At 40.8% G+C, this 14,264-nt stretch overlaps 1 protein-coding gene across 3 annotated transcripts in view; it reads right to left on the bottom strand.

Moving 5' to 3' along the window:
- Window positions 1–1,932: 1,932 nt before the first annotated feature.
- trpv4 (transient receptor potential cation channel, subfamily V, member 4) overlaps window positions 1,933–14,264 on the bottom strand; it is a 38,799-nt gene continuing 26,467 nt past the window's right edge. For 2 of the 3 annotated variants that reach the window (XM_061986391.1, XM_061986393.1), the window contains 11 exons: window positions 13,157–13,455; window positions 12,585–12,764; window positions 12,319–12,477; window positions 11,666–11,758; window positions 11,509–11,582; window positions 11,129–11,294; window positions 10,989–11,055; window positions 9,553–9,857; window positions 9,183–9,310; window positions 4,444–4,565; window positions 1,933–3,466 (listed from right to left, as the gene is read on the bottom strand). In XM_061986391.1, coding sequence (XP_061842375.1) covers window positions 3,366–3,466; window positions 4,444–4,565; window positions 9,183–9,310; window positions 9,553–9,857; window positions 10,989–11,055; window positions 11,129–11,294; window positions 11,509–11,582; window positions 11,666–11,758; window positions 12,319–12,477; window positions 12,585–12,764; window positions 13,157–13,455 — 1,694 coding nt within the window. In that variant the 3' untranslated portion in view covers window positions 1,933–3,365. The remainder of the gene's footprint in view (window positions 3,467–4,443; window positions 4,566–9,182; window positions 9,311–9,552; window positions 9,858–10,988; window positions 11,056–11,128; window positions 11,295–11,508; window positions 11,583–11,665; window positions 11,759–12,318; window positions 12,478–12,584; window positions 12,765–13,156; window positions 13,456–14,264) is intronic. The other variant, XR_012050746.1, reaches the window with a different exon arrangement.

Here is a 14,264-nt window from a genome sequence, read left to right as displayed (position 1 = left end):
TTCTCGCCTCGTTTGTCGAGACACATTGGTAGCAGTCAGCACACACATTTTGTCAACAGCTCGCACTTCCTGTGCTATGTGTCTCCAGAGTTGCTGACAGTGATACTTGCAGGACCCAGGCCTGGCCTACTTAAGGGGCTGCGGAGAAGAGGGCAGGCCCAGTTGTCAGCAGCGCTAGGTGCTTGCTGCTCAGATAAACCTGCAGGATTAGTGGCCCAGTTAAAGTTGGGGCAAAGAGGATTAGCCTCTTCTCTGAGGTGGCGAGAGATTCCTTGCGTGTCCTTCAGCAGGGGGATGAGAGGCGCGGGAGGGGACGCCAGGTGAGACCCTAGTTATCATGAGTGAGAATCTCCTTTGTGGGGAGGGGGGGAAAAAGGAAGGTGAGGTGTAACGATTAAAGGTGAAAAGCAATGAAGCGCGGCATAAATGATTTCCAGCTTGTGCCTTCATTAGGAAGGCACAAGCCTGTAATTACTGGCCAGGTGTTACAGTTAGGTCAACCATGCTTCCACAGAAAAATACTTAAAAGCCGTGCAGGTTTTTTTTTTCCAAATTATAACCCATTATGGTAATGGACAGGGAAATTGTCAGATTTACACATAACAATTCCTGTTTACTGCTGTCATTTCAACCTAAAAGGGCCTCGTACTGGTAAGTAACGCAGGATGGACCTCTGCTGCCACCTGCAGGCCACAGCTACATAGATGCCTCAAAAGACAAACAAGGTAACGTTCATCAGTTTCTAATAAATCACCTGGGAGAAAGCGTCTGTACAAAATACGGTGGCCGACAGGGGCAAACGCGCAGAAACGTTCAAAACAAATGTAAACAGCAGAAATCACGACAGATTAAGTCACTAGCTCTAGAGTATTGTTTTTTGTTGTTTTTAAAAAAAGAAAGTTTAGTAAATACAGGAAATGTACCTTTTCAGTCCGCCAACTTCCCCGCTCATGTGTCAGGCGCCACTGGTAGGTCTTACTTTCTGGTAGCATGCTAAGTACGGAGGGCCAAATAGGACCAAATTAAATAAACGTGTCATTAAATGTTTAAACATTTTTTTAAATAAATAATTCAATCAAAAAAGATTTTAATTATGGAATAATACGATTACTAATTAATTACATTTAATTTTACATGTAAAAAAAATTAATGAAACAGTTGATTACATTGTGTATTCAATACCAATTCAACTTAATTAATGGCACGTAAATATTTATTTAGCATTTTTTTAAATGTATATCGTATTTCTGTTGTGTATTCTCGTATTGTTTGTTTTTACTTTCAACACAATTTTTATTTCAAATATGAAATGTTTCTGTTTCTCCATTGTAGGTTTTATAAAGATTTCCATTAAACGTGTATGCAAATTCTATATTCACAAATGTAAAGTAATGTCACGTAAGCCATTTTGTAGTTTTATTCCGAAATTTAAAAAAAATTGTGCAACTCACTAATGATGGCAAAAAAAAACTAAAAGGCCATGAAAACTTCTCACATTCTTACAAGACATAATAAAAGACTATTTTTTTAAAGGTTTGTTTGGTTATATTTTAAGTGTTATCTTTCACACGTTTCTTGTTTCTTTTGTTTTCTCTTTCATTGTGGTAGTTTTAATACCTTGATTATTGTTTGATAAATCTAGTGAAAAAATATTTATGTACATATTTTAGAACATTTTATGGAAGCTTTTTTATTTTTTGTTTATATTTTTGCCATTTTGAAAGATGGTGTTGTTTTTTTTTATGTCAGGTTTTCTACCGCATTCTTAAAATAAAGTACTAGGGGAAGGGGAGTGGAGTGTGTATTGCATGTGTTTTGGTAGTTTGCATGTGTTTTGGACGTTGCATCGCATTTACATCGTTGGCCACTGTACAAAAATAATAAAAATGTCAATTCAAGAAACATCAACATGTTTATTGTTTGTAGCGACAATGTATTAAATGGTACAAAAACATGTCTTTAAACAGTAATGTAAACGTCGTAAAATATGACCTTCAATGCAAATGAACTGCACACGACCCTTCAACTGTTCTCATAGAACAATAACACAACTCCATACATCCAGTATATGCATAAAAGTAGGTAGCACAAAAACAAGATGCTGTGCAGGACAAGGAGCCAACTGCACTGGAAAAACTCCATCAAATACAATGTACATAATAGCGAGGCCTCGATGTTCATTATGCAAATACCTCACAGTTGTGCGAGAAACAATAAGCGAGGAAATTCAAAGGCAAACCCTCACACCGAAGGTACTGTCTCGTATTTGCTTGACAACTATAAACTCGCTCACCAGGCCCTTTTTTGCACAACAATGTCTTTGTTCTGCAACAATAATGCAGATATAAGGAATTAGACCAGTGCATTGTTTTACTTCCACTAGAGCTACCCTGCCTGAGCTGGAAGCCGAGACGCGAAACTATAGTTATTTTTAAAAATTCTTATTAATGCCACATAGCAATATAATACACCCAGCATGCACACACTGTATGGTCACCTCATGTAGCGATCCCTTCAATATAAAGCAAACAATCCTAAGCTCAGATCAGGCTAAGTCTATAAATATTTATTGCTATATTTTCCTCCCGTTGTGATTATGTATTTATAGATTTTCCACAGTGTTTCCACTGCTAATGCCATAGTGTAGTAATTAGGATTCTGTAGGACAAGCTATGACTCAATGATGTATGGAATAATCCCTGAGTAAAATGCAGAGGTACAGAATATTCAATGATATGTTTTATATATTTATATGGGCAGCACGGTGTGACAGGGGTTAGTGTGTGTGCCTTACAATACGAAGGTCCTGGGTTCGATCCTGGGCTCGGGATCTTTCTTTGTGGAGTTTGCATGTTCTCCCCATGACTGCGTGGTTACTCCCACTTCCTCCCACTTCCACAGACATGCACCTGGGGATGGGTTGATTGGCAACACTAAATTGGCCCTAGTGTGTGAATGTGAGTGTGAATGTTGTCTGTCTATCTGTGTTGGCCTTGCGATGAGGTGGCGACTTGTCCAGGGTGTACACCGCCTTCCATCCGAATGCGGCTGAGATAGGCTCCAGCAACCAACGCGACCCCAAAAGGGACAAGCGGTAGAAAATGGAGGGATGGATGTTTTATAAAAACGTTTAAGGTCAGGGATTCATTAACATTGTAGCATTAGTATCTGTGCATTGTAGATTCTTTGGCACTGCTCTGTACAATCACCCAGGCTGTCAGGAAGTAGTATTTACAATAATGTGAGTTGTGCAAATGAGTGCACTTATTGATCTACTGTAATGGTCCCCGCCGGAGTGATCATCCAAGCAAAACAACACTCTGCTGTCCCGTTACAAGAATCACAGAGTTAGTCCACGGAGGCCATCAGTGCCTGGACGTCAGGGGCTCCATCTCTATCACCAGATCACGAGGCCGCGGACCTCGACTGAACTCCACTGCTCGAGGAACTACGGTGGACCAGCGGTCTGAAGGAGGACAGAGAGAAAATGGATGTCTTTTTAAATCTATCCCAACAGGCACAAGACATTAAAACAATGTTAAGAACTTGTTGAATTAGGTCCTGACGTTGAGCAACTCAAACATAATGTTGAAACAACATGCTTTTTGTCGACGTCTAATCAATGTTGGGTCCTGACGTTGATTTGACCATTGGATTTTGATCCTTTCCCAACCAAAATTCTACAACACAAATACATCGTTGAAACAACATACTTTTTGACAACGTTTATTCACTGTCAGGTTGTGACAGTGATTTGACCATTGAAATTCCCCAACCACTAACGTGGATCCAACGTTGGACATCAACGTTATTGTGACGACCGGGGCGCATGGTGATGCGGGGTTTCGTTCTCCCAGGATGCAACGGACTTCGGACACAGCGTGAAGGTAAAAGAAATGATTTATTTAGGGAATTAATCAGAAGAAACAAAGAAAAGGGTGCTCATAGCACATAAGGTAAAAACTAAGGATGGCTAGCGTGGGAGCTAGCGAGTAAAAGAGCCTAGCGTGGAAGCTAGCAGGTACAGAGCAAGAACAAAAGTCGTCTACTGTTGCAAAAGGCAAACTAGGAAACAAGACAGAATGACAGGGAAGGCAGGCTTAAATAATAATGTCAGTGATGACAAACAGGTGCGCGTCGGGAACACACGCGGCAGGTGAAAATAATAAGCAGCCATGGCAACAAACTCAGGTGTACAAAACAGGCACTCAAGGAGTCCAAAACTAACAAAAAACACAAGTACCTCGAAAACGTAAACAAAAATATGATCCGGGCAGCGGATCATAACAGTTATCTCAATTTACAAATGCATCTATTTTGCAACGTTGTTTCAAAGTCTGTTTTAAGGACATCTATGTATAATTAACATTGTATCAATGTCTTGTGCCTTCTGGGATATTAGTCACAGTGTGGTGTGGAATGTGTCTGCACTAAGAATCTCACCTCTCCTCAAGCTTTTGACACCCTGTTGAAGCCCGTTGGCCTGGCAGGTCTCGTTCTTGCCTGGATCCTCATTGATGATTGCCAGGTTTTGATTCCAGTGGCACCAGTTCACCTCATCCACTCTGTTCAAACATGTGGTGTGGATGTTTATTTCTGCCAGTAGGTCATGGGCTATTCCACCAAATCAGTGCCATTTGTGTCTCCAGGAAATGAATTGTGTAAAATTAACAGCATTTTTTTAATTAAGCAAAGTGTCCTGCACATTTATCTGATTTGAACTACCATGAACACTGGAAAAATACAAATTGTTGTCTGTCACTACTTCCTAAAATCCGTGTTTTCAGTTCCACTTATCAGGGACCAACTGAGAGACAGAGTCTCTACAACGTATCCCCAAAATCTTCTACCAGTCAGACATACCTTGAACATCTACCTACGTAGGCGTCCGGGGGCACACCATCTTTTCCTCTCGATGTGGAGAAGCAGCGACTTTTCCCCGGGTTCGTCCCGAAAGACAAAGCTTAAAGTTGCCATGTGTAATAATGTGGCCAGTGCTGCAATTTCGGTCAAAATTCTGTAGTCCCCTCCAACACTCCATGACTGAGGTTGCCAGATATGCAGCCGAATCTGAATCCTACTCCAAGTAACTTCAAATGGCAATCGACGAGTCCTACGCTGTAGGTTTCTCTTGTTTATGCTTCTTGCAAGATGGTTTACTAAGCAATTATGCCACATTTTACTGATGTCGATTAAATAAATGATAAATGGGTTGTACTTGTATAGCGCTTTTCTACCTTCAAGGTACTCAAAGCGCTTTGACACTACTTCCACATTTACCCATTCACACACACATTCACACACTGATGGAGGGAGCTGCCATGCAAGGCGCTAACCAGCACCCATCAGGAGCAAGGGTGAAGTGTCTTGCTCAGGACACAACGGACATGACGAGGTTGGTACTAGGTGGGGATTGAACCAGGGTCCCTCGGGTAGCCAAAAGTTACACAGCAACATTTTGGTCAGGAGCCGGGACAGATTGTTGGCATTACCCTGCTAAAATGTCTAGTTTGACCGCACGGACCACCATCAAAATAATAATATATTATATATCGCATAGGCCTACTTTGATGGCAAGCCAGGGCCAACAGTAAAATTACCGCCACATTTCGTTCAGCATAACTCCATGTTGCATCCAACCTGACGCACTGCATTCCCTTCCATTTGCGCACATCACCATCTTTCAGTGCAGAGTGCAATTCTATGAGCCAACCCACATTACGCATAAACCACGTTACGCATAAATCATATAGTCTACTACCATGTCAATACACAAAGTATAAAATCATTACATGTAATGCATTATATTGTGCCAAGCAAATACCACCCCATATGTGCCTGATGCACATACAGTACCAGAAACCGCAATTAGCCATGCTAACGTTGGAACGTATTTCCTCAGCGTATTAGCACGAGAACGAAATAGGCACTGACACTACCCATATCCACATAGGTTTTGTTTGTCAGTTGGATGACACATCGACATACAGGCTAACGGGCATATATTTCCCCCGTTAGCCTACTGTATATGTCGATGTGTCATTGACCGGGCTAGCATGCTAAGCTTCGCTCCTGAGCATTTGTTGCACGAACATACTAGCTTTGTTAGACAAGGTCATAGACTGTATTGGACAATATAGTTTACATACGGAATGTCCATTTCCATTTATTACAAGTAATAAGAAAACGTAAATGCCTTACTTAATTATCAAGGAGGAAATTAGCAAGTTTGGCATCAGATGAAAAAATCTTCTCCACCTTCAATCGTCTCCATCTTTCAAAGGCATCCCCAATACAAATCCTTGTTTTGTTCCTGGCTTCGTCATGAATAAGTTGAGAATCGTAACGACGCCTTTTAGATTTACTAAGGTCTGACGTGTTTAGTAACTTTACCAGTGGCAGTAGTTCGACGAAGGTGGCGGTGCGTAACTGGCAACCTGGAAGTAACACACTCACGGACTTTCTAATTGGTCAAACGGTGGAGGGCGAGGCATCAAAATGAAAACAATAACAAGATTTCGGGGCTGTAAATCCAATTTTGAAATGAGCATATCCCGGCTGAATTATTGTAATCAGTTATAGAGGTATTCGAAAAGAACATGATTTAATAATGCCTTTTGACATATCAGGGCCATTTAATGATGACTTGTCATGAAATTATAACATATGGCACCTTTATGTGTCAACATACTATTGTCATGATCCATGTCCCGGATCATGTGTTGTGTTCTGTTAGTTTTGGACTTCATAGCTCCCTTTTTTTGTGCACCTTTGTTTGTTTTAGTTACCATGGTTACTTATTATTTCCACCTACCTCTGATTAGTGTTCGCCCGCTCACCTGCTGCCCGAGCACTAATCAGAGGCATTATTTAAACCTGCCTTGCCCTCCAGTCAGTGCTGGAGTATTGTTTGTTGTATGCTGTGGACTCCCTGTTTCATGCAATGCTCTGTTCATGCTTGTTTTCTGGAGATACCATAGTTCATGCTGATGATTTCATTCTTAGTTCATGCTGCTCGTGCCTTGCCAAGTAAGTTTTGTTTATTTATGCCACAGTTAGCGACTTTTTGTTTCATGTCCATAGTTCAGGCTAAGTGTTAGCTTTTGTTTCCTGCGTTCAGTTGTGCCTTCGCCTTGTGCACCTTTTTGTTTTCACCTTTTTTTTTAACATTAAAACCATGTTTTCTTGTACACCGCCTGTCATCTCTGCATCATGGGGTTCGTCACCTCCACATCATGACAACTATAAGTATAAATACCATGTGACTATATTTCATGTATTTAAAATGATATGCTGAAATCTCAGTCCTGTTACTTAATGCGTTGTTTTTGGCTAAAGATCCTTGTCAAAAATAAAATTGCACATTTTGAGTAGTTCAATATGTTCTGCTTTTTGTACCCTTGAACATGCCTTATAGCTTGGTGGTATGGTACAGTCCTGGAAAATGTACAAACATCTACTTTGGAGTACAAGACATTAAATTTAGTACCAGTGTTGGGACTAACGCGTTACTAAGTAACGCGTTACTGTAACGCCGTTAGTTTCGGCGGTAACTAGTAATCTAACGCGTTATTTATTTTTTTTTATTCAGTAATTTAGTTACCGTTACTACATGATGCGTTACTGCGTTATTTTACGTTACTTTTGATGTAGTATCGGCTAGAAACAGAAGCGCTGCGGTGTCTTTCTTCTGAATCTTCCTCTGTCACAAGCCGGAGAGAAGAAAAGAGGCGCGGTCTATGTGTGTGTGTGGGGGGGCGGGTTGAGGGGAGGTTTGATCCGCGGTTTGATATATGAAACAAACAAAAAAAGTTGTTGTCACGTTCTGTCCACACACAGCGTGGTCATGGCGAGCGCAATAACGGAGGAGCTAGAACGCCCAGCGCCATTGAATCGGTGTGTTTATAAGTGCAGATTCGGTTGTGCAAAACGAGGGTTTTAAACACATGCTGATAACGTGCTTGAACCACGTTACGACATCCCGTCGCACACCCACTTCAGCAATAAGATTGTGCCAGATCTTTATGAGCAGGAGAAGAAAAAAGTTGTGGATGAACTATCCCGAGCATCATCTGTTGCGCTCATGACAGACGGGTGGACGTCCAGCGGAACTATAAGCGCTCACTTCATCACAGCAGACTGGGAGATGAGAAGACACGCCCCCTCTACGAGAGTCACCTTGCGCAGGTACTGACACAAGCAGTGGAGGAATGGAAGATAAAGATATCCCAGTCACACGTGATAATGCCAAAAATCAAATAATTACAGAGAATGAGGCAGGACTGGGACCACAGATAGGTGCTTTGCACATGTAGTGAATTTGGCATCACAGAAGGGAATCTCAGTCAATAGGATGGAGCGCCTCTTTGGGAGGATCAGGAAGGTTTCTTACTTCCACCCAAGCACAACAGCTGCTCATGTGCTTAAGACAAAGCAAGAAATGCTAAAGCTGCCTGCTCATACATGATGTCCCAACGAGGTGGAACTCCACTTATGATATGTTGGAGCAGCAGGCAGCTATATACTCTGCATTGACCCACAACACCCTGAAGACAAATGTCACCCTGTCTGATGATGATGTGAGAGTGGCAGATGAGGTCCTCTAGGTGCTTAAACCCCTCAAAAGTGTTACATCTCTACTGAGCACTGAAACTTCACCATCTGTGTCAATGATCCTGCCACTGAAAACAAGTATTCTACAATCCATGGCTCCAAGTGTGGAAGACAGCCGCATCACTCCAGATGTCAGGCTTTATTTCACTACCTATGTTTCAAGGAAGATGATGTTTCTTCTTATGTTGCACTTAAACTTGTTTTTTATTAATGGTCATTGGTCCAAGTTTAAAGAAAGGAGGAATGCCTTTTTATGTTGCACTGTTTTTCATTAATTATGTTAAAAGGAAAATAAAAATGCATGTCAAGTTGATCAACAGATTGTATATATTGCAATAACAGTACTGAAATGAAGGCAAAAAGGGCATTAATGGGAGCTTTAAAAAAAAAAGAAGAAAAAAATAAGTAACTAAATAGTTACTTTTCACAGTAACGCATTACTTTTTGGTGTAAGTAACTGAGTTAGTAACTGAGTTACTTTTGAAATAAAGTAACTAGTAACTGTAACTAGTTACTGGTTTTCAGTAACTAACCCAACACTGTTTAGTACACAAATTAATGAAAAATACCTAAAGCACCAGCGTCGGTCAGGTGTCCCATTGCAGCTCTTGCCCACGGTCACCATCTCGCCGACTCGAAATGACTTTCGAATGCAAACTGGGAATGAGCGTTCGATGTCCAGGATGGTTGTTGCCCACTTCAAACAGACATTATTCATCATTATCCACTGTAGTGGGTGTAGTTGGAGTTTAGTCGACACTTATTATTGTAACATAACATTTACAAATAACTGATCTGCCTCAAATTGAGGTTCTATCTGTAAGTATCAGAAACTACTGTTAGTGTGTTTTAATGCACCCCAAATTATTCTGCATCCCTGTGAATTTCACTATTGATATTTGTTTTTATTTTGTTTTTAAAACAACTGTCCCAACTGACCTGGAGCTTCCAGATTTTCTTGCTTTCCTTTGACACCTGGCCCACCGTCTCCCCCATCAAGGCGATCAACATGTTGAGCAGCAGCACAAAGGTGAGGATGATGTAAGTTACTAACAGAATGAGGAAAACTGCAGGGTACTGAGCGCTGTGGATCATGTCCAGTTCTCCCATCCCAATTGTCAGCTTGAAAAGGTCCAGTAAGAAGATGCTGAAGGTGTCGGGGTCCCTGCACTTGGGGTATGTCGGGCAGCCTCCTTCACAGTCCGTGCCCGGTGAAGGACACACAGTGAGGAGGGATACCAGAGCTGATGGGAGGTTAGAACAAGTTTTTGAGTTAATCTACCCAGTCACTGGACACTTTGTTAGGAACTGTTAGGTACCTTTCACATTTAAACCGAATGGTACCAATTTTCAGTACTTTTGTGTGTGTTCTCGTTTTAATAAATCTAAATTTGGTTTATAATGAAAAAATTCTTATTTAACATTTATCAGGTGAGCTGATTACAACTGACCTGTTGTTATAGCTCATTTTCTTACATTTCTGAGTCACATTTGCAAGTATTATAATAGTAGACTTTGCATGTAGGGTTGTCCCGATACCAATATTTTGGTATTGGTACCGGTACCAAAATGTATTTTGATACTTTTCGATTATTTTCTAAAATAAAGGGGCACACAAAAAATTACATTATTGGCTTTAATTTAACAAAAACATCTTACGGTAAATTAAACGTACATTTCTTATCAGGAGTTTTTCCTAATACAGGAAATAATAACCAAAATCCCAGACAATTCCTTTAAATCAGGGGTGTCAAACGTACGGCCCGGGGGCCTGATCAGGCCCGCGAACAGGTTTTATCCGGCCCGCGGGATGAGTTTTCTAAGTCTAAAAGTTAACCTGAAATTTTTGAATGAAAGAAACAGCTGTTCTAAATGTGTCCACTGGATGTCGCAATAGCAATTCTTTGTATCTTTGTAGATGATGCTACATATGTACAAAATAAACCACATGATGTTAGTACATCAGTCGAGGAAAATGATCAAACTACATAAATAACATACTGTAATTTAATTTTTATATAGTTTTTTTATCTTGTTAGATTGAAATTCAACACCAATGAGTTGACTGATGAACATTATCACATAATTTATTCAGAAAATATAAATAACGACAAATAAAGATAGAATACTATTAACCACAACATGTACGTGTAAAAAAAACAACAACAACATTATGATTGTACAATTTCAGAATGTGCTTGTTCTATTTTTAAAGAAAGAAAACAATCTGAAGATGTCTTTATTTTTAAGTTATCGTGCCGGGATTTTACCGGTCCGGCCCATTTGGGAGTAGATTTTTCTCTATGTGGCTCCCGATCTAAAATTAGTTTGACACCCTTGCTTTAAATAATGCAAAGTTACAACTGTCAGATTACCTGATGCATATCCAATCATGAAGAGCACGTACACCAGCAAAAATCTGAAAAGGTCTTTAAACAGAATCTGGGACACAAAAGCAAACATGTCTTAGTTGCAGTTGAGAATTGATCAATATAGATCTGTAGATGCAGTCCACCTTTTGGATCATGATGCTGTAGGTGCCAGTGAGCTTGAGGCCTCTGGTGAAGTAAAGCGTGTTCATCCAGCCCAGGACCAGAGCAAACACCATCACAGACACATAGGCTTCAATGCCGGATAGGTAGAGAGCGGCCGTGACTATGATCAGTATAGAATAAATGAAACTGAAAAAGACACATTACATTCCTGTTAACACATTCACAAAGGTGTTTGATTTATTTAGCACCCTTTGTTTTAGCCGTGGGTTTAATTAGAGATGTAAACGTGAAAACACGGCAGGGAGAAGTTCAACGAGACGAGAATCAATTAACGCTGCAGAATTTGCCCCGGGTAAGATGTGAGGATAGAGGAGGGTGTAGGAGGCAGCTTGAGACTTACTACAGCAGTTGAAAGGATCCATCAATAAATAACGACTTCACCCCGGGGCGCTTCTTCAAAAAGAGGTCCTTAATCTACGATGAGTTGCAAACGCATTTCCATAAACACAACGACAAACACAAGTGAACAATCAAGTAATATAACGTGCACCACTCACGTTGGTTAGGAGGAAGAAGATTCCGGACGCTAATGTGATGACCTCTCCCGCCATCCTCAAGTAGTCAGTGGATGTTATGTAAGAATACGGGGGCTACGGGACATTTGGGAACTGTAAAACTACAATAAAACCATGCAAAAAAAACACTAGAACATAACATTAAGGATACCTACGCATCAAATTAGATCCATACACAGATACAAATGTTTAAATTCACACTGTAAGCAGGTACAGTGTTCAGTTTGAATAATGCTTATTTTTGCATTGGACTTACAGTAGTAAATAAGCCACTACAGATAGGCAAAACATCTGAACAGTGGTACCTCAACTTAAGAGTGCTTTGAGATAAGAGCTGTTTCTCAGCTAATTGTTATGTTTTAGGTTGCAAGCGAAAATTTTAATTATAAACATCCCTGTCATTAGTAGGTAGCGTAGAAAATGTCACAGAAAGATCCACCTCAAACATGTAGTCTTAATCGCCAGCACTAGCTTATGGCTAGAAACCAGCGTGCATTTCTGGTTTCACTTGTGTGCTTATTGTTTGCATTGGTTGTAAATATGATACATTGCAGTCACCACACGTGTAGACGTGTATGTGTACCTACAGTAATGTTGACCCACTGGTCTGTATTGTTTTGTTTGGTTTTACCCACCGTTCCCTGTGTTGGGTGGTGATAAGCCACCAGGGTGAAAGTGATCATGGTGAAGATGTAGGAAACTACGCTGATGTAAAAGGTGACAGCTGCAAATTTCTGCCACTTGGCCCTCAGCAGTTCATTGATCGGCTCCACCGCCAGCATCTCATGGCGAGTCTGACAAGAGGACCGCAAACATGAAGAGACACCGAGTTTTTTAATAGACGTGAAAGAAAGTGTATTTACTATGGCTAGAAAAGATGGATGCTTGCAGTTAGTTTCACCTCATTGCGACTGTTGTAAACGAGGATCTCCAGCACAGATGGTTCCTCTCCACACGTGTCTAATGAAGACAGATCATAGAGGGAGGAGTACACCGGTCCGTAAGCCCAGTCCTTAAACTTGCGTGACAGATGACGAACGTCCTCGTCTTTGATTTCACGACGAATTATGTGTTGAAAAACCTGCCAAATAATCAATATCCCAATGAAGCAAAAGATAATGAAGCACAGATACATCATATTAAAGTGCCTTTCTAACGTTGACAACTTTGGCATTCATATTTTTATTAGCTAATCAGCCTGAACGTTTATAATACAATTTTGGTTAACACCTGGTTTCATATCATTTGACAAGGTTGAAATCTTTAAGTAGGTTAGAAATAATTATTGAATACGATTAAAATCAAGAGAAAGATTACTAATTCAGCGTTCATATTTCAGTGGGCCCTGGGGCCTGGGACCCTCAATAGTGGAAAAGTTAGGCCCAGAGGTCAAAAAGTTCAGTAACCCCTGCTTAAAGAGACAAGTATGGCGCAACAGCTTTGTTAGTTTATTATTGCGGTAATTATTCTTACCCCTATCTTTCCCAGCTTGGCCGCCATCATAAGAGGTGACATGCCATCGTTGTTGAACACACTCTCCAGGCTGCACTCTGGGTACAGTTTGGCGCTCTTGATCAGAAGCAGGTCATACATCTTTGTAAGGAAACGGGTGTTGTCCTTGGTGTTGTCGGCAATGTGAACTAGGGCGTGGAGAACTGTGTTGCCACGGGAATCTTGACGCCGCAGGTCGATTTTCTTGTGGGGATTCTCAGTCAGGTAGTGCACAATGTTAGGCTGGTTGGTGCACGCCGCCAGCGACAGAGGCAGCTCACCTGCGGGAGGCAGAGGGAACAGTTGTGAATTGACAAGGGGAGGACGAAACACACGCAAAACAACAGGAGGGTTAATTAGGAAAGGTTGCTGGCTTCTGTTTGTTTTTACAAAGCATACTAAACATGGACCAAAGATTGGACTTTAATCCCTGCTATGAAAACCACACAATTAGCAGTTGTTGGAGGGAAGGACGCATTGGGGCTAAGAGTGCCAAAAGCAGCTGCAGAAAATGAACCGTTGCCATAGGTGACAGATTACTTTATCACCTCACATAGAAACGCTCCTCTTCATGGATTTGCATGGGTGCACGCTGAGTGTTAGCGTGAGTAGAAATCCCATTAGCCACCAGCCCTGCCAGGTTTCTGTTCACCTCGCTGCAAAGCTCCGCGGCAAATTACTCACACTGCGCGCAAACATTCTGGGATTTGGGAATGACAACTGCGTTACCAGCAAATAGAAATCAGCTCGTGTGTGACGGCTGAGGAGCAAAATGCACAACTATAAGCAAAGTGTTGAAATTGAGTGTAAGTAATTCTGATTAATGAGTTATGACTTTTTGGTGTGATTGTTGCCAGTTTATTTTATTATTATTTTTGATTTAGGCCTATAGCAAATCATTTTAGTTTGGCTGTTTTGGTTTATTTTTTTATAGTTTGGGCTTATTCATTTTTTTATGGTATGGTATGATATGGTATGGTAGGGGTATGGTACGGGTATGCACTGTAAAAAAAAAAATCCTATTTTTATGGTTAATTTACTCTAAATTTCTACTGTAATTTTTCTATTTTTTTTAAATAGTTTATAAAAC

The sequence above is a fragment of the Nerophis lumbriciformis genome, linkage group LG12, assembly GCF_033978685.3.
Source record: "Nerophis lumbriciformis linkage group LG12, RoL_Nlum_v2.1, whole genome shotgun sequence".
NCBI classification, from domain to species: Eukaryota; Metazoa; Chordata; class Actinopteri; order Syngnathiformes; family Syngnathidae; genus Nerophis; species Nerophis lumbriciformis.
The sequence above is the reverse complement of the archived record's forward strand: the minus strand, read 5'-3'. Positions and strand labels throughout refer to the sequence as shown.